This window comes from Poromitra crassiceps (assembly GCF_964638095.1).
Source record: "Poromitra crassiceps genome assembly, chromosome: 4".
Classification (NCBI taxonomy): domain Eukaryota; kingdom Metazoa; phylum Chordata; class Actinopteri; order Beryciformes; family Melamphaidae; genus Poromitra; species Poromitra crassiceps.
Window position 1 is genome coordinate 32,561,952 of NC_139626.1, and position 19,713 is coordinate 32,581,664.

A 19,713-nucleotide genomic window follows, 5' to 3' on the forward strand; every position below is an offset into this window, starting at 1 on the left:
CTCTGAAAACATTCTGCAATTGCGTTGCATATTGTGCCATATGGAAGACTGGTGATGACTGTGGGTTAGTCTGATAGAATACTAGAGTAATAGGTGACCGTCGGAAGTGCTACGTCTGCTTGCAGAATGGTGTGACTCTCAGTGATGAGGACGGGTGCAGTGATGGACCTCTCAGTGATGAGGACGGGTGCAGTGATGGACTCCTTGGCTTGTTGGTGAACACTGCAGTGAGGGACTGGAGTGTGCTTGCTTCCCATTTTGAAGTCCAAACAAGGAATTGACATCGCAAGCTTTTTGAGTCCGGGCATCATGATGAGAATGTCCATTGATGAATTTTCAGAGTTTTTTTTTTTTTTTCTAGTTTGTGTTTTTGGTTTTGAGATGTGATTACTATGAACTATGGCAATATGAGACAAGCTCAACCAGAAAGGTCTGTCCGATCCACAGGCCTGGAATGCGCTTTTCATTCAATCTGGGCACAAACAGCAGTGATGAGGTTCATGGAACTGTTCACGCATATAGTGTTTTTTTTTCCATATATGTTCATATTTCTTTTCAAATCAAAAATACTTTTCTTCAGAGCAAGGGGGTTCCAATGCAAAAAAAAAAATCTTGGTTGCATTGTTTCATATTGTCTCTGAGTAAAAATAAAATAATAATAATAAAAAAAAAAAAATCCAAATGCATAACTTTAAATGGATGTCTGCCAAAAACCGACTGGTTCACTTTCCGTCTGCAACACTGAAGCATATTTGCTCAGTTCCTACCTTTACTGCTCTCGCTGTGCTACTGACATCCTCAAAAGAAATGTAAAATCCTAAATTAAACTAAATAAAAAAATATTTTTTTTCTTCACATTCACTTAGCTTAACATGTTGGTTTTCTTTACCTCAGGAGAAGACATTGCTGGAATTCCCATTTCAGGGATGTAATTTCTCCCAAGCCAATCAGGACCTTTTGCTGTGTTTCGTTCAGCTCATTCATACCTCCTACCACTTCGGTCGGAGGTTGCTAACTGTCGGAGTGCGCCTGCTGAGATACTGAGGGCAAAACGTCTTCCTGTATGGATTGTACTTGTAGGCTCCTTGATAGTGGTATGAGTTGGATAATTTTGAGACTAATATTGAGAACCATCACAAGACTTTGTGTTCTTTCAAGATCGTTCCTTTTTGGTGTCAGATACTGTATTTCAATGATATGGTAGACTAGCCTATCTGATCATGTTAGCATCCTTTAGCAGGCTGATTTGCTAACTGGCATGCATGTTAGCGCTTCAAAAATTCCTAGTTTGATCTGTGAAGCTGTATCTAAGATGGATACCAAACTGCTCATTCATGTATATTTATGTTTTCACTAAAGGGTGAGTCCTTATCACTTCTTTTTCATTCAGGGGCAGGAATCCTGGTGATCCAGAGAGAATGTCAAGTTGGAGAGAAAGAAAAGAGAGCATGAGACGGGGGGAAAAAGCTATTTCTCAATCCTTGCAATGGTCAAGCACCTTCAATGACTGAGTCAAGGAAGAACAGGAGATAGCTCATGGCTTGCAGGGAGACTTGGAGATGAAGTGATTCCAGTGTCGTTTCCAGTGTCCCGCTGCACCGTCTCTCTTTCTGTCCTAGGGTTGAGATTGGGTGCCGTTGGAGGAGAGCAGTCGGGTTCTCTCTTTTCCAGAGCCTCTGCGCTGCAGAACTCCCCCGCTGCCTCCGATGCCTCCGTCGCCGGCGTCGCCCCACTCGCACCTGTCGCCCCCACCCTCGGAACGCCGTGAGTTCTGGCGGGTGGGGGTCCCGTGGGGCCGGCCGTTCTTCTCGTCTGGGAAGGGGTCAGGAGAGAAGGACAGGAAAGTCACTCTTTTGCCCATTAGATATCCCAGTAGATATCCCTGCACTTTAGATATCTGTGCAATGTACCGGGGTATGTTTTTAGTGTGTGTGTGTGTGTGTGTGTGTGTGTGTGTGTGTGTGTGTGTGTGTGTGTGTGTGTGTGTGTGTGTGTGTGTGTGCGCTTGTGTGTGGGTGTTGCTGCTTATATTATATTTTTATCTTGTTGGCCAGCGGTGCCTGTTCTTTATCTAGATACTGTAAGTCACTTTATGCAAAAAAAATTGCACTTTAGTATTATTAACATTATTATTGCTGCACCTTTTTTTCTTTTTCTTAGTACTTGACAGTACTTTCTGTGTGCCTTGCTACATGTTTCAATGTCCTCATGTTTTCCTGTTTTTGTCCTGACATGTTGAATGTAGCTGCATTACGTGATACATGAATTTCCTGCAAAGGATCAATAAAGTATCTATCTATCTATCTATCTATGTGCGAATGTGGATATGAGCTGTGTGTGTGTGTGTGTGTGTGTGTGTGTGTGTGTGTGTGTGTGTGTGTGTGTGTGTGTGTGTGTGTGTGTGTGTGTGTGTGTGTGTGTGTGTGTGTGTGTGTGTGTGCTTGCGTGCGTGCACACACGCGTGTGTCAGGGTCAGAAATGAGCCGGGTCTCGAGACAAACATGGCCTTGATATTTCATAAATGCCATTGAATAAAAATAAATAAATAGGGCACCATGTTCATGTTTTATTATGATATAATTCTCTTGTAGAGGATCTGATGAAGGTCTGCGTACCGAAACGTTATTCTATTAAACTCTTTATTTGTAAGTGAAGACAGTGTTGCAGGAGTCCTCCTTTTTATTAGAGTGAACAAACAACCTGAAAGCATAATACCTCTGGGCACCTCTATCGCTGGCGGAGGCATCAAATAAAACAACCAATAGTGTATTTTCTTTTTAATCAACAATTGAATGGTGGGAGATAGACTGGTTGGGGACAGAGAGGGGAAAACTGCACTGTTGTCCAGCAGCAGGAAAAAGTGTGGGACATGTGGTATATTATGATCTAAAATGAAACAAATCTTAGTCAGTGTTTATATAATAAAAATGTATACCGTAATTTCATAGTTCAATAAATTTCCCCAGAAAAGGACCCAAATGGCCCGTAAAATCAGATTTAAAAGTTATGGTGTGTGTGTGTGTGTGTGTGTGTGTGTGTGTGTGTCTGTGCGCACATGTACATGCATGTGTGTGTGTGTGTGTGTGTGTGTGTGTGTGTGTGTGTGTGTGTGTGTGTGTGTGTGTGTGTGTGTCTGTGCGCACATGCATGCGTGTGTGTGTAAGCAGTCTCACCAGAGAGGGCCTGCACCATGGGCTGATCATGAGAGCTGAGAAGCTGAGCTTGAATCGTCTCCACCACTCGTTTGAACCTGCGACTCGGACCTGGGTGGGCACGCGCACACACACGCACACACAACACACACACAAACAGACACACACACACACACACACACACACACACACAATTTTTTTTCCTTCTGAAACCACCTATTGCCCCAAATGTTAGGTTGAGGAACATTTATTTATTCTGAATCCTGAAGACAGGTGTTAATAACACAATCAACTAACTACATTTGATGTAAAATGGCGGCATATGCATTAGGAGAGGTTAAATAGCCAATAAGAAAGTACGAGGAAGGTGATAATCATGGTCCAGAAATACATGGTTGTAGCGCCTACACAAGGCAAATCACTAGGAGGAGGAGGAGGAGGAGGAGGAGGAGGGGTTACACTGTTAAAATAGCTTTATGCACGTGTTCCTCTTTAACACAGAGTAATCTCAGTGTTCTTACTATGATACACTACATTACAGGGGGCACGGTGGTGCAGTTGTAGCACAGTGGTAGCGCTGTTACCTCACAGGGCCCTGGGTTTGATTCCCGCCTGGGTAGTCTCTCCCCAGACTCAAATATTACGTTGAATCGCTGCGCTCCACATGCTACATAAATGAGTCTGTGCCACTTCACAGAAACAGCTGGTATTTGAGGGCGGGTCTAGGGGAGTTGAACTTGAATGAGTGACAGCTCGTAGCACCAATGAGAGAGTGGTTGGAAAAAATGGGCTGCTCCTCCCGTGCCGTCACTGCTCGCAAAGTCGTTACTGATTGGTGAAGGGTGAATCCAACACTCGCCAATCACTGGTCAACATATCTGATTGGCTAGGGGTTGAGTTAATGGATAACTTGCCTGATATGAACACATCTGATTGGCCAGGGGTTGGGTTATGGATAACTTGCCTGATATGAACACATCTCATTGGCCAGGGGTTGGGTTATGGATAACTTGCCTGATATGAGGGTGAACGTCACGCTGTAGATTCCCGTCTCCCTCCTGCCCTCGCGCTCGCTCCTCTCCCTCTCTCGCTCCCTCTCGCCCTCGGAAAAGGCGATGTCCACCTGGAACTTGACCGGCTTCTGGAAGACGGAGGGGCCGCCGGACGACTTGTACTCGGCCCGGAAGCTGGTCTGCGAGAGGACGCTGTGGCTGAGCGACGGGATCTGCACGGTGGGGAGACAGAGAAGCAGCAGAGAGACCGACAGACTTACGAGGCGGGAGAGGTATGGGGGGCCGACGTGAGTATAGAACGACAAAGGGTGAGGGTGAGGAGGAGAGAGTGAGCTGTTGGTGAAAGAACAAGAAAGCAAAGTGAAGCATCAACGTGCCAAGAGAGAGTAACAGTTGAAACACAGAGAAATAAAGACAGAAATGAAGTGCTTATGAGAGTCCATGTGAGTTCTTTTATGATAATGTTTTGCCGGTGAGAGTCATGCTTTCTACAAACAAGCTGGTGGTGAGCTGTCATACTGAGTGGTGTGAGAGACAGACCACATCAGATACTCACAGACAGGAAGGCGTGGACGATGTCAGCTTTGACCGAACTCAGAGGTTTGTCTCTGATCACCACAAAGATCTGGTCCTCTTTCTCCAAGCTGATGAAGTTCCCAAACCACGACTTCTTGGCCAGCCTGGGAGAACAGACACACATGTACAAAAACTGAGCAAAAACATGAGAAAACCAGCGCACATACAGACACACTTCAGCAGTGGTTTATCTCAAGGGTGTGTGTGTGCGTGCATGCGTGTGTGTGTGTGTGTGTGTGTGTGTGTGTGTGTGTGTGTGTGTGTGGGTGTGTGTGTGTGTGTGCGTGCGTGTGTGCGTGCGTGCGTGTGCGTGTGCGTGTGCGTGCGCATGCATGAATGGTGACTTACTCAGGGCTGGACTCTGGTGTTAGGCTGGACATGTCCTCCGATGTAGGTACTAGAAGGGGAGATGTAATGTCATTTAAGATCTGAGATATAAATTTTTAACAGTATTATCTTAGATCAGGCGTTCCCAAACATTTCAGACCAAGTACCACCACTATGTACCAAAGCCAATTTCCCAGGGACCACTTCCACTGCGGATACCAACAATGCCCTTTTTTTTTTAAATAAATAAATGCTGATTTAACCATGCAATAGCATCAGAAAGGCTAAATAACAACAAAAGGCTGGTTCAAAACGGACACACACACACACACACACACAGGTTCAATAGAGACACTGCATAATAGCTAATTTATACTAACTGCAGAGTGTCCGGTGTTCGCGGAGCGGAGGCTCTGTGCGGCGAGCACAGAGCACAGGCTCTGCGGAGGGACTGCACGGAGCTCCGCGCTCCTCTCAAAAAATGTAACTCCGCAGAGCCCACCGCGAGCTCGTGCAGTCAATTGCGAGGCTATGATTGGCTAATGTTTGCTATGGTTTGTATAGGGAAGAAGCCTCCACAAACTGACCGGCGAAATCAGTGCAAAATGAACGGGTTTGAGCATCGCCTGGCAGAAGAAGTACAGAAATACAGAAACAATTGATAGAGACACTGCACTGCTACCGCATTTACCATAAAAGGATGTGCCTCTGCGGAGAGAACGGTCTTGCCGTGAACACCGCGGACACCGGACACTCCGCAGTCAGTATAAATTTGCTTTAACGCGTCATCATTCAGAAGCCACACCCAAGATGGGGGAAAACAGAACCCCCCCTCCAATCCTGGTGTTCTCCTATGTCACGTGCATGGTTGCGTGTTGCACAAAAATATCGTATATACGGAAGATGAACACTCCAACTTACTTCCTTGACAGCTAGATCCACATTTTTCTTCTCGCCAATTCTCAATGGCTTCCTTGTTTTGCTCGGGAGTACAAAAAAACTTTAACTGGGGATTTTTTACATTTGTTGTCTGCGCAGCCCACCACACAACAGCTTTTAGCTATGTTTAATTCAAGGAATTTGACGCTGGTGTATGGAAGTGAACGGAGCTTTTTGGCTGAATTTGGCTGGTGGCCGAATTAACATAGGTTCCTGTGGTGTGATGAACTCAAATGCATATTTATTTTTGGTTTCCAGGGACTTTAAAAACGAACACATTAATTTGCTTTACGTTGATTTCTGATGCATTGGCTCTTCACATCGACTTTTAGTATTGAGGAAACTCTTTGAAACGAATACCCTATTTTAGCGTAGGTCTGTTATCCTACAGCTATTATATAGCTGTATTAGTGTTGGCGCATCCCTGAAAAAAAGACAATCCTACTCCCATATAGATGTAATATGAGACACTGACTCACCTTATATAGATTAAATATGAGACACTGACTCACCTTATATAGATTAAATATGAGACACTGACTCACCTTATATAGATTAAATATGAGACACTGACTCACCTTATATAGATTAAATGAGACACTGACTCACCTTATATAGATTAAATGAGACACTGACTCACCTTATATAGATTAAATATGAGACACTGACTCACCTTATATAGATTAAATATGAGACACTGACTCACTTTATATAGATTAAATATGAGACACTGACTCACCTTATATAGATTAAATATGAGACACTGACTCACCTTATATAGATTAAATATGAGACACTGACTCACCTTATATAGATTAAATATGAGACACTGACTCACCTTATATAGATTAAATGAGACACTGACTCACCTTATATAGATTAAATATGAGACACTGACTCACCTTGCAGTTTACGACGGTGGAAGCGGGGTGAGCCCAGCAGGTTGTTCTTGAACGAATTGAGGCGGGTCCTCCAGTGGGCGGAGCTGCTTGCCGCCATGCCGCTCCCCCCGCCCGGGCTGGAGGGCGGGGTCAGCGACAAGGAGCCCACCCCTCCCCCGCCCTCCGCCCGCGAGGAGGACGAGGACGAGGAGGAGGAGGGCGGGGTGGAGGAGGGGTGGTGAGGGTGGTGGACGGGGGTGCCCAGGGGCGTGGGCAACGGGGAGCCCTGGGGAGTGACCTGCGGAACAGAGTGGGCAGAGTTTGGGTAGAAGCTCTTAGTCACTGACTTGAGGACAGAGGACGAGGGGAAGAAGAAGAAACGGGGGAAGGGCGAGAGGAGTGGAGAGGGGGAGGGCGAGCGGGAGGGAGGGTTGTGCAGGGGCAGGGACTTGATGGGCTGGAGGTGGGGTCGCTCGGCGGGTCCCTTGGTCGGCAGGGTCTGGGTCTTGGGATTGGGGGGAGCTTTGGGCTTGTCGTGAGGCCTCGCGTGGCGAGGAGCGGTGACGCCCCCCTGTTTGTTCTCCTTTGTGAGGGGGGTGACGGTGGCGGAGGTGACGTCAGACTGGCTGAAAGTGAAGACTGGGCTCTGATAGGACTGGGGAGTGGGTGTGGAGGGGAGCGGGAGAGATGGATCACAAGAAAGAGAGGGGATGGAACATAGAGAAAGAAAGAAGGATGGAAATGAGTGTCATGGCTCGTGACAAAAGAGTGCATCTTGTGAATAATGAGTGTCAACTGCACTGCTACTGCTACTATAGCTAACTTACCCCCAGTCAACTGCACTGCTACTATAGGTAACTTACCCCCGTCAACTGCACTGCTACTATAGGTAACTTACTCCCGTCAACTGCACTGCTACTATAGCTAACTTACCCCCCCCCCCCGTCAACTGCACTGCTACTATAGCTAACTTACCCCCGTCAACTGCACTGCTACTATAGGTAACTTACTCCTGTCAACTGCACTGCTACTATAGCTAACTTACCCCCCCCCGTCAACTGCACTGCTACTATAGCTAACTTACCCCCTTGTCAACTGCACTGCTACTATAGCTAATTTACCCCCCCCCCCCATCAACTGCACTGCTACTATAGCTAACTTACCCCCCTGTCAACTGCACTGCTACTATAGCTAACTTACCCCCCTGTCAACTGCACTGCTACTATAGCTAACTTACTCCCCCGTCAACTGCACTGCTACTATAGCTAACTTACCCCCCTGTCAACTGCACTGCTACTATAGCTAACTTACCCCCCATCAACTGCACTGCTACTATAGCTAACTTACCCCCCATAAACTGCACTGCTACTATAGCTAACTTACTCCCCTGTCAACTGCACTGCTACTATAGCTAACTTACCCCCTGTCAACTGCACTGCTACTATAGCTAACTTAGCCCCCCCCCGTCAACTGCACTGCTACTATAGCTAACTTACCCCCCTGTCAACTGCACTGCTACTATAGCTAACTTACCCCCCTGTCAACTGCACTGCTACTACTATAGCTAACTTACCCCCCTGTCAACTGCACTGCTACTGCTACTATAGCTAACTTACCCCCCTGTCAATTTTCAGTTGGATGCCTTTCATATCTTTAATAGTGACAGTAGACAATGGCAGTGACAGAGGTACAATGACAGTAAATGCTTCTTTATTTGACTATTCATTGATGTTTTTCATACAGTTTTGAGGTTCCACTGTGTTGAAATATGAACAACAGTGCAAATTGTACATTTTCCTGATGCAAAGCAAAGAATCCTGTAAACCAAAATGAATCGACCAAATTTAAAGGCTCTATGTTAATGTTGCCATGTGACGCCATTCACACCAACTAATATCAAGCTGATTGTTGTCACATCTAGTTAGAGCATGTTGTAGAAGTGCAGAGAGAAGAAAAGCTATGGACAAAGTGAATGAAAACTTCCAGATGGGTGAGATGTGTTGTGAGGAATTGGTGTCGTGATGATGTGTCAAATGATTCTGGAGCTTGACAGATGGAGATTTCAGGGGGGTATGTGAGGTGTGTTCAAAATGCATTGAAGCAGCTTAATGTCAGCGACATCGTAAATATAGAGAGTAAAGTCAATCATTAAAATGTATGGTAAAGCTGTCAAATTCCATGTTTGTATCATGTTATTCGTTTGTTAAGGCAGCCGCAATCTGGGAACCCTGGGGTCTATTTCTATTTGAAAAATAGACTCTGGGACAGCCCTACCATTTTTCCCGGCTTCCTGTACAGAGCGCCTCTCCTGCCACCGTCACTTCCTCTTCAGCATCCGTGCTCCACTGTTTACAGTCTACATAGCAACTTGCGCCGCGACTTTACAGTAATTTTCCACTGTTGTTGGAAGACGAGTTGACGTCTTCTATGCAGTTTTAACGTTATTAGTGAATAGCCGAAACGGACGCGGAAAAGGAAAGCGGAAGTTACGGAAAAGCCACGGTCACTTTCCTTTTCCGCGTCCATTTGGGCTATTTGCTAATAACGTTAACGCATAAACACACTGCATAGAAGACGTCAACTCGTCTTACAACAACAGCTGGGGAAAAAGGTAGGGCTGTCCCAGAGTCTATTTTTCAAATAAAAATAGACTCTGTGTTCCCAGATTGAGGCAGTCATAGAAGTAACAGTTGTTTACACTATACAGCAGGGGGGGGGGGGGGGGGGTTTAAGTGGGAGGCGGGCCTCCCCAGGGGGGCTCCAAGCACCAAGTTTCAGGGGAGGCTCAGTGAATGGAAGTGAAAAAATATTACATTAGTTATTACATTAGTTAGCAAAAGAAGATCACATAGAGTATCCTAAATGTGTGTGGTTTTGTTAAAGAGATAGTTCAGAGATTCCGTTTAGGTCAGAGTTTTGAGGAATTTTAGTGTTTCCCCCCACTTTCCCAGAGTCAGAAACAAATAAATCGTCGCTGTTGTGCCAGGACCTCGAATGTCCCTTTTTTCACTTTTTTTTACTTTTTGTCATAGATCAGTGCCATTGGTCACCCTTCACGTCTCTGTGTGGATTTTAACAAATGCAACCAATGGAAAAGCATTAAAACGAGCTTGTGAGTAAATCTCGTAACGCCATTCGCCCTCAATCTGTCAGATAAACCTCGAAATTCTGTACCCCCCCACGCAGGACAATAAACCCGGAAAAGTCACACGGCAGACGTGCTGTGTATTTCTCATATCGTTTTGACTAATCCTGGCTTCCTCTGACGTTAATATATCAATCAAATGTTTTCCAGTTATTCCTAGGCTGCAAACTTGTTTTAACATGCAAATCGGAGTGTTTTCGGACGAGAATAAAGTAACATTAACGCTACGTTATGTCAGACTATTTCTCACCCCATGCGAAAGCCCCCGCCTCGGCCATGAGAGGCGAGGGGCAATGCTGTTGCTCCTGCGCGCGCCCCCGTGGCCCGGAGCTTGGGGCTTGTGCATGAGCATACGACTCTCTCCCGCCTGACTGGCCGGGAGAAAGTGCTTCCAAGTCGGACTGATAATATAAACAACATCATTTGAGCTTATCCAGGTAAGATATTAATAAAGCAATGACACATTCAGCGGGAAACTAACTATAATTAAGACATGTGCCAACTTTGACGACGTTTGGTTCAGTATTTTAAGAGCAAACAGGTTTTTTTAACTTCCTGAAAAGTTGCTGTTTTGGAGATTTGAGGTCCTGGAACGACAGCGACGAAATGCAATAATGCACATTTTGTATGTATTTGGTGTAGTCTGAAATATGTCAAACAGTAATATCAGATCATATTGCTCCAGGAATCCGGGGGGAGGGGGCAAGCTTTGTCTGGGGGAGGCCCACAGTCTCAGACTTTGAAAACCCCTGCTATACAGCATATTATTCTCAATTGCAAGTCAATGATAACAGCCGGCCAACGTGCCCTTACCCTGGGACTGCTGAGCGGGCTGGAGGAGAGGCCAGTGGACGCTCCACTGACTGAGCGAGACCTGAGAGAGTCACCAAGACGTCAGAAAGGTCATTAAAACAGACAGGGTGATAATTCAACAAGAAACGATGTGTGTGAGAGAGAGAATGTCCTGCTAGAATATCCCAAGTATCTCTTTGAGAGTGTCTCTGTGTGCACGCATGTACCTTTGGCTGTGTGCAGCTGTGTCTAGGGCCCTGCGAGGCGGGGTGGGAGACCCCTGCTCGGTGACACTGAGCACCTCCAGGCTCTTCCTCTCTGGGCGGCAGCGGCCGTGGCGTGTCAGCATCGGAGAGTCCACGCGCTTCCGAGGAGGGTCTGCTGTGGGGCCCCAGCAAAGATATTACAGGATCCGCCAACATCAAGTTCACTATCCTAGGTTTTTCTCACACACAACAACTGGCATCAATACTTGAACCATTAAGACCGGTATTCTCTATTCCAGTGGTTGTCAAACTTGTTTGGCTTCAGTACCCCCTTTCCCTGATTTCTGAATCCAAGTACCCCCTTTACCTGACTACATTTTGCTTACAAAACTGCAAGACAAAACTATAGCATATCATGCAATGAATGAATGATAACCCACCTTGTGAAGAATATAACATTACAAAATAAGAAATGGAGTGAAAGAGTTGCAATTAGTGCCTCCCGAGCAGATTTATTTTAATGTTTCATTTATTTTCATGATTTATTCTTACATTTTTACATTTTCCCATTGTCTCAAGCAGCCCCTGTAGTACCTCCACGTACCCCTATGGGTACACGTACCCCAGTTTGAGAACCACTGCTCTATTCCGTGCCAGTGGTATTATAAATACTGCCGTTTCTCAAAATGAAGACCACATTTCCCATAAACCCCACTGCTTCCTGTCACAAAGAGGATGTTTCTACTTGTCCCCATCCCCATCCTCCTGCCTGGCCTCACTCTTTTGCTCTACTACTGAAAGGGATAAACAGGTTGGAAGTTATTTCTCTATCAGCCTTTCATTCGTGTTACCATCTGCCATTGCGAGAAATTCTGAAAGCTTTAGCTCCGCTTGCACTGGCAGAACAGCACCCTCTTCCTGGCTTGTCCCGTCAAAGCAATCGAGCAGATTTTGTGTGTGTGTGTGTGGTTAACAATATTTAATGCAGTGTAGACTAAATGCGGGTAGAGGCTGCCAGTCTTCTTGGCAATGGTCTCCTTTATTGACAGCAATTATACAAACGTCTCAAAATTAACGTGATAAAATGTTACACATAGCACCTCTAATTCTAAAAGCTTCAATAAAATGTTGACGTCATCACCTGACATTATTTTCCAAGACAAAAACTAAATCCAGCTAGACGGAACTCTGTAAAACTATGAACAATTCTCCAACTTGCAAACCTGCAGACTCCGTAATGGTTTATGGTTTTAATGGTTTGTTCCTTCTAATGGCAAAAATATTGGATCTTCATCACCAAAATCTACTCAACTAATCCCTAGGCCAAAGTCTATCTGGCTAGCACGTTTTCTGAGCTATCTTGCAAACAGACCGAGGTGAAAACAAGCTCCTTCCAAAATGTGTACACATGGATGTAAACATACTTGGTTGCCGTGGTACAAAATCCTTCACAGAAACTGGGGCAGAGAGAGGGGCTCCCTCGCTCCAGTGGCTCCATCCTGCCACCTAATGACTGACCTATGTCATTGCGTGGAGGCAAGTCCTCATCCTCGTAGCTGGGGTAGCGCTCCTTCCTGTCCAGCAGTAGGTAATAGATCATCTTCTCTTGGTTGTCTCTGAGGGGAGGGAAGGGGGGAGGGAGGGAAGGGGGGAGGGAGGGAGGGAGGGAGGGAGGGAGGGAAACATATGAGTAGGCATGGGTCAATTTCCGGTTTTACCGGTTCGGTTTGGTGTACGAGCCCAAACCGGTTTGATCACGTGCGAACCGGAATAAGCATATACACTTTTTTTATAATAATTATAAAAAAATAGTGCCAATCCATTCTGATTGCACCATTTTTCGTATTAGCCTCTTCTCAAGTTGCACTAGTAGGCAAAAGTCTTATTTAGTTTATTATGTTGATGTTTGAAGAAAAGTTAAGCTGAATAGTTATGAGAAATAAAAACAGTGTGTTGTTACAGTTAAATGGTTTTGCTTATTTTTATTCAGTGTTAGTGCTGGTTGGCATACCAGCTTAGAGGTGCATTATGGCTACCAACTGCAGTCGCATTACAGTCATTTATGGGCTACACTAAAAAAAAAAAAAAAAATTGTAAAATTCGATATACCGGTTTGATACGTTTTTTGGGGGGAATATCAAACCGGTTTCAAAAATTTCAAACCGACCCATGCCTACATTTTATGAGAGATGTTACAGTTTGGAGACAGGGATGTATAAAGGAGTGATATGCGTGAGTAGAAGAAATACGCAAGATTCGATTAATTCAAGAGCAATCAGATAGAGAAACATTGAAAGAGAGATAGAGAGCACAACTCAAACACAAGGAGATGTCACACACTCATTCAGAAATATGTTTATGGCTGAGAGGAAACGCTTACTCTTCACATTGCAAATCGCGGGTGAGTTTGACTCTGTCTCTGAAGCAGCCCAGGGAGTGCATGCTGTCCAACACGTCTGGATCCAGCTCAGTCAGGGACAAGATCCGGCCCACACAGATCCGCCGGGGAGGAGGCTGCTCGGGACACGGCTCGTTACGACCGCCCCTGGGAGCACGCACGCGCGCACACACACACACACACACACACACACACACAAATGACATGAATATGACCGATACAACGGCAACATCACTTCAAATTATTACTACATTAAATAGTAATTTCACTCCAAAGGTGGTCAAGTGTACATTATGAAGGTACTGTATACTCACTGATACCAGGCGTGTTTCTGGATGGCCTCTAGCTGTAAGGGGTGACAGAAAAAAAACTGAAATGCAATATGATTTTCAGACTAGTTTGAGTGACTGACATGACTGACATTGCTGTTAAAGTGGATTGATGCTAACTAAGTTAACTACATGTTAGATAACAAATCAGTGAGATTTCACATTATTTTTGCAGACTGTATGTAGTGGCTACAGCCTACTGGCAGTCAAATACAGAGCAACATATACTGAGACCCATGATGAACGCAGCTCATCTGTTTTATAGAGGAACTGGCTCAATCCTCTCTCCTTGCAGCCAAGATCCACATCTAGATCCACATTTTTCTTCTCAACGGCTTCCTTGTTTTGCTCAGGAGCACAACAAACTTTAATTTGTAATTTTTTTTTTTTTACTTCTGTTGGCTGCGCAGCCCACCACACAACAGCTTTTAGCCATGTTGCATTCAAGCGAAATAACGCTGGTGTATGGAAGTGAATGGAGAGCTTTCCCCAACGATGGGCGTGGCCTATTTCATGCAGTGTCTCTATGTCCCAAATACACAGAATAAGATTCAAGATCCTAAACCCAATTAATAATATTAGACAAGACACGCCTTTCACAATGTACTAATATGTGTAGGCATTCATAGTAAATAGAGACAGTTTTTTCCGTTATTGAAACGTGAACCTTTGTTGATATTCCTTCCATGAGAGACAGATGCTCTATAATATCTTTGTATCTAATTATAGATCTAGATCTATAATATCTTTGTATCTAATTATAGATCTAGATCTATAATATCTTTGTATCTAAGTATAGATCTAGATCTAATTTCAGCAAGAATACGTAATGTTTGAGGATTTCCTGATGAGCTCCAAGCTAGTCCTTTAAAATCACATTGACAATTTCCTGACACAAAGACGCCATCTCCAACTGCCATTAACATGTTTCCAGATTGTCTTTGGACGTGGGAAAAATGCATAAAATCCAGACAAATGCACCCGAGACGCATTAAAGCAATGCAACATACACCATTGTAACAGAAATAAACGTTTGTGTGTAGATCCAGCTACAAAATGCAAACAAGGCCAAACGGATGGGCAAATTTAATAGTGATTTAAAACTAACTAGAAGTATTGAAGAGTAACCAATCAAATTGTAGAGTAAGGATACTCACTGATGTGGAACAAGAGATGTCTGATGATGAAACCATTAACAGATTTAACAACAGCTTATAAAACTGGAAAAGGTTTTGCAAGGGGAAAATCCAAACCCAGCGTGGATACAGGAGATGCATTTTAATACAGGCGTAAAGGTAATCAGGCTAAATACATTGTGGATACAATTAGGAAAGGGGAGGCATATTAATGGGAGGTGTTAAGGGGGCTGGTGTGAGTGCACTCCCGTACCGTGAGCCTCTTGTCGGGGTTGACCTCGATCATGCCCTTGAGCAAGGCCTGGCAGTCCGGGGGGATGAAGTGGGGCATGTGGAACACCCCGCTCTTCACCTTCTCCAGGAGCTGCCGCAAGTTGTCGTGGTCAAACGGCAGGGCGCCCTGCGGGAGAGAGAGGGAGGGAGAGGAGGGGAGAGAGAGAGAGAGAAGACAATGTCAACTCTGAGGACTCTGATCTGTTGTATCGTTTATATATACTATTTTTCTTATGTCATTCTGTCCTACATATTTGTTGTATTTGTTGTTGTACGCATTGGCAATATGTTCACATGTACTCTATGCCATGCCAATAAAAGCTCACTCAATTGAATTCAGAGAGAGTGGGAGAGAAGGAGAGACAGACAGACAGACAGACAGACAGACAGGCAGACAGACAGACAGACAGACAGACAGGCAGGCAGACAGACAGACAGACAGGCAGACAGACAGACAGACAGACAGGCAGACAGGCAGACAGACAGACAGACAGACAGGCAGGCAGGCAGACAGGCAGGCAGACAGACAGACAGGCAGGCAGACAGACAGACAGACAGACAGACAGACAGGCAGGCAGACAGACAGACAGACAGACAGACAGACAGACAGACAGGCAGACAGACAGGCAGACAGACAGACAGACAGACAGACAGACAGACAGACAGGCAGACAGTAAAACAGATGGGGTAGAGCATCATTCCCAAAGACTGGGTGTTGGGTCGCAGGAGATTTTATTTGGGTCGCCAAATAAATTTGCAGAATTTCTTCCAAAGTCTCGCATTTAAAAATGTATCTTACTTAAAATTGGCTAAGTGGGTGGAGGGCGGTGTCTGTCTGTCTGTGGTTGGCGGCGGTGAGGCTTTATAAGTGGTGGGAGTATAAGTAGGGAGAAGAGGACAAGTGGCGCATCATCTCCAGAGTAAAGGGCAGTTTATAGTACAGCGATTTATGGTGGTTGCGACGGACGGACCATGATCATATTCCATCGTCGGTGGCAACCATACAGTATGGCCCCTATCGTTGCATCAGCGTTGTTTCTAGGCCGAGCGCCTGGCGCTGCGCAAATCAGTGGGCGTGGACCAGCGCACTTGATATCTTCGTGTTGGCGCTACACGCAGCCTAAAGCATTACAACCACGCCTTTTAAGCGTAAAATTATATTATTATGCTTCTCAAACCAATCTAACTGCAGTTTAAATACTGCAAGCATGTAAATACGCTACACTATAGCAAGATCAAAGTGAAAAGAATGTTCTAAAGGCATCAGCTAGAAAAATATAGCCTATCCCTATATGATGAGATTAATAGATTGGTGAAAGTTTGTCCAGAAAGATATCGTTTTCTCTCCCCTGCTAGGATGGTAGGATATGCACATAAATATAGACTACATTATGTAAAGTCATTGCATAAATGTGTTTTTATTGTAAAACTAAAATGTGAAGTAGAGCCAATTTATTGGAGCGGACATCACAGTAGGACATGTATTGAAATGTTCTACAATTGCAGGTTGTGTTACCATTACACATTATTTAGATTGACCTAGATCTATTTCGGCTCATTTGGTTGCTATTTAGTAGCGAAATGGAGTACCGCATTGCATGCTGGGACATTCACAGGCAGTGAACTTACAACTGCTATTTCCTATGGGACGTGTGTTGTGTCTGTCTGAGCGAGGGAGTCAGAGAGAGACAGTCGTATTGTGCCTGTCAGACTGAGGAGAGAGGGAGAGAGTGACACAGAGAAGGGTGACAGAGGATAGCCAGAGCATAGCCAGAGGGGAGCGCTCCGCGCAACTGGCGCACTGAATAGGCCTGGTTTTCAAAAGCGCTAAGCGCTAAATTTACGCCAGGTGGGAAGATATCATTACGCCGATATTTAAGGCCGACACGCCCAGTCTCGCCCATTCTGGGACTGCGCCACGCCCATTCGGCCTAAAGCGCATTTGGCAGCGTAAAGCCATATTGATATCTTCCCGAGGCAGGTGCAAGGCACGTTTTTTTGCGTTTAAGGCCCGTTTTAGCGCCAAAGGCCTGTGGGAGAATAGGGCCCATAGATATCAATATGGCTTTACGCTGCCAAATGCGCTTTAGGCCGAATGGGCGTGGCGCAGTCCCAGAATGGGCCAGAGTGGGCGTGTCGGCGCTAAATACCGGCGTACTGCTATCTTCCGACCTGGCGTACATTTAGCGCTTTGCGCTTTTGAAAACCAGGCCTATTCAGAGTGCGCCAGTTGCGCGGAGCGCTCCCCTCTGGCTCTCTCCCTCCCCTCTGGCTCTCTCCTCTGTCACCCTTCTCTGTGTCACTCTCTCCCTCTCTCCTCAGTCTGCCAGGCACAATACCGACTGTCTCTGACTCCCTCGCTCAGAGTCCCATAGAAAAAATAAGCTGTAAGTTCACTGCAATGTGAATGTCCCAACATGCATTGTGCTTCTCCATTTCGCTACTAAATAGCAACCAAATGAGCCGAAAACCTATATTAAGGGAGGATCTAAATAATGTGTAATGGTAAGACAACCTCCAATTGTAGAACATTTCAATATTGGACCAAATAAAACATCGAAATGAAAACACCACCCTATGTGAAACATATATGTCCTACTGGGGCTATAAATATCCCTTGTCGATTTAACATGATTTAGATAAGTGACAGCGGAACGCGCTTCGGAAGCTTCTACTGTCATATGCTATACTGTGATGTCCGCTCCAATAACTTGGCCCTACTCCACATTTAGTTTTACAATAAAAACACATTTATGCAATGACTTTACATAATGTAGGCTATATTTATGTGCATCATCCTTCCTGCAGCAGGCGAGAGAAAATTATATCTTTCTGGACAAACTTTCACCAATCTAATAGGCTATATTTTTCTAGCTGATGCATTTAGAACATTATTTCCACTTTGATCTTGCTATAGTGTAGCGTATTTACATGCTTGCAGTATTTAAACTGCAGTTAGATTGGTTTGAGAAGCATAATAATATGGAATAATAGCCTATAATGGAGACAGACAAGACTGGATGAAGGGAGGGGGGGGGGGGGGGGCAGAGCGCTTGGCTTTCGTCTGGTTTTGCGGGACCAGTGGAATTGGAGCTAAAAAGGCAAGCGTGCGATTCGTTTATTGCACTTATCCAATGAACTGAAGGTGCATAATTTTACGCTTAAAAGGCGTGGTTGTAATGGTTGAGGCTGCGTCTAGCGCCAAGACCAAGATATCAAGTGCGCTGGTCCACGCCCACTGCGCCAGGCGCTCGGCGTAGAAACTAGGCCGATGCAACGATAGGGGGCTATATGTTTATAGTTCCAGCGATGGGCGATATGGCATCTTTGTGATGATGGCTGCGACCATCGCCAAGACTTCATTTGGACTCAACTTTGACCCCATCGCTGGCTCAAGAAAGTGCTGGTAGCTCTTGTTTTTCTACCTCCATATCTTGAGAGAAGATGAAAATGAAGCAAATGAAATGAACCTGTGCCTCTGCGATGCATTCTCTTATCGCCTAGTGTTTATACTTTTTATGAGCGACAGCGCCCAAAATCAGCATCTAGTGATAATTAACGTTCAGCGTTGCTTGTCGGGCGATCATTAATCGATCACTAAACTGCCCTTAGGTGGTGGGAGTATAAGTAGGGAGAAGAGGACAAGTGGTGCACCATCTCCACAGTCTCCACCCTAGATTCCTAGTATCTTAAATATCGGTTTACCATCTGGTTGTTCCCTGATGTATCAATAAATGTTCCCCATGTATCATCATTGTAACATGTTTGAATAAGAACTTCAGTTTTCTATTGTTTTCATTCTATGACAAACAAATGTTATTTGACCTTGTTGTTCCAGCCCAAAGACATGAGACAGAATGATGCTGCCTTTTCTGCTCCTATCATTTTGATGAAGCGATTTGTGCCATTGTTCGAACAATTAAATATAACAAGAGAGACCACTCTTTTCTCAAGTCTGTCATCTGCATCACAGTTTACCTATTCAAGATAATAATATACAGTCTGTCATCTGCCATCAGTTTACCTATTCAAGATAATATACAGCCTGTCATCTGCCATCACAGTTTACCTATTCAAGATAATATACAGCCTGTCATCTGCCATCACAGTTGACCTATTCAAGATAATATACAGTCTGTCATCTGGCATCACAGTTTACCTATTCAAGATAATATACAGTCTGTCATCTGCCATCACAGTTTACCTATTCAAGATAATATATAGCCTGTCATCTGTAACACAGTTTACCTATTCAAGATAATATACAGCCTGTCATCTGCCATCACAGTTGACCTATTCAAGATAATACAGTCTGTCATCTGCATCACAGTTTACCTATTCAAGATAATAATATACAGTCTGTCATCTGCCATCAGTTTACCTATTCAAGATAATATACAGCCTGTCATCTGCCATCACAGTTTACCTATTCAAGATAATATACAGCCTGTCATCTGCCATCACAGTTGACCTATTCAAGATAATATACAGTCTGTCATCTGGCATCACAGTTTACCTATTCAAGATAATATACAGTCTGTCATCT

At 44.8% G+C, this 19,713-nt stretch overlaps 1 protein-coding gene across 2 annotated transcripts in view; it reads right to left on the bottom strand.

Moving 5' to 3' along the window:
- Window positions 1–1,615: 1,615 nt before the first annotated feature.
- LOC310775483 (serine/threonine-protein kinase BRSK2-like) overlaps window positions 1,616–19,713 on the bottom strand; it is a gene marked incomplete at both ends in the record, with an annotated part of 30,067 nt that continues 11,969 nt past the window's right edge. Inside the window, 12 exons of one of the 2 annotated variants that reach the window (XM_083635635.1) lie at window positions 1,616–1,812; window positions 3,174–3,263; window positions 4,167–4,377; window positions 4,722–4,845; window positions 5,090–5,138; window positions 6,910–7,186; window positions 10,847–10,907; window positions 11,053–11,203; window positions 12,550–12,647; window positions 13,412–13,576; window positions 13,744–13,775; window positions 15,148–15,294. In XM_083635635.1, the coding sequence (XP_083491761.1) occupies window positions 1,616–1,812; window positions 3,174–3,263; window positions 4,167–4,377; window positions 4,722–4,845; window positions 5,090–5,138; window positions 6,910–7,186; window positions 10,847–10,907; window positions 11,053–11,203; window positions 12,550–12,647; window positions 13,412–13,576; window positions 13,744–13,775; window positions 15,148–15,294 (1,602 nt within the window). Of the gene's footprint in view, window positions 1,849–3,173; window positions 3,264–4,166; window positions 4,378–4,721; window positions 4,846–5,089; window positions 5,139–6,909; window positions 7,187–10,846; window positions 10,908–11,052; window positions 11,204–12,549; window positions 12,648–13,411; window positions 13,577–13,743; window positions 13,776–15,147; window positions 15,295–19,713 lie in introns of both variants that reach the window. The other variant, XM_083635634.1, reaches the window with a different exon arrangement.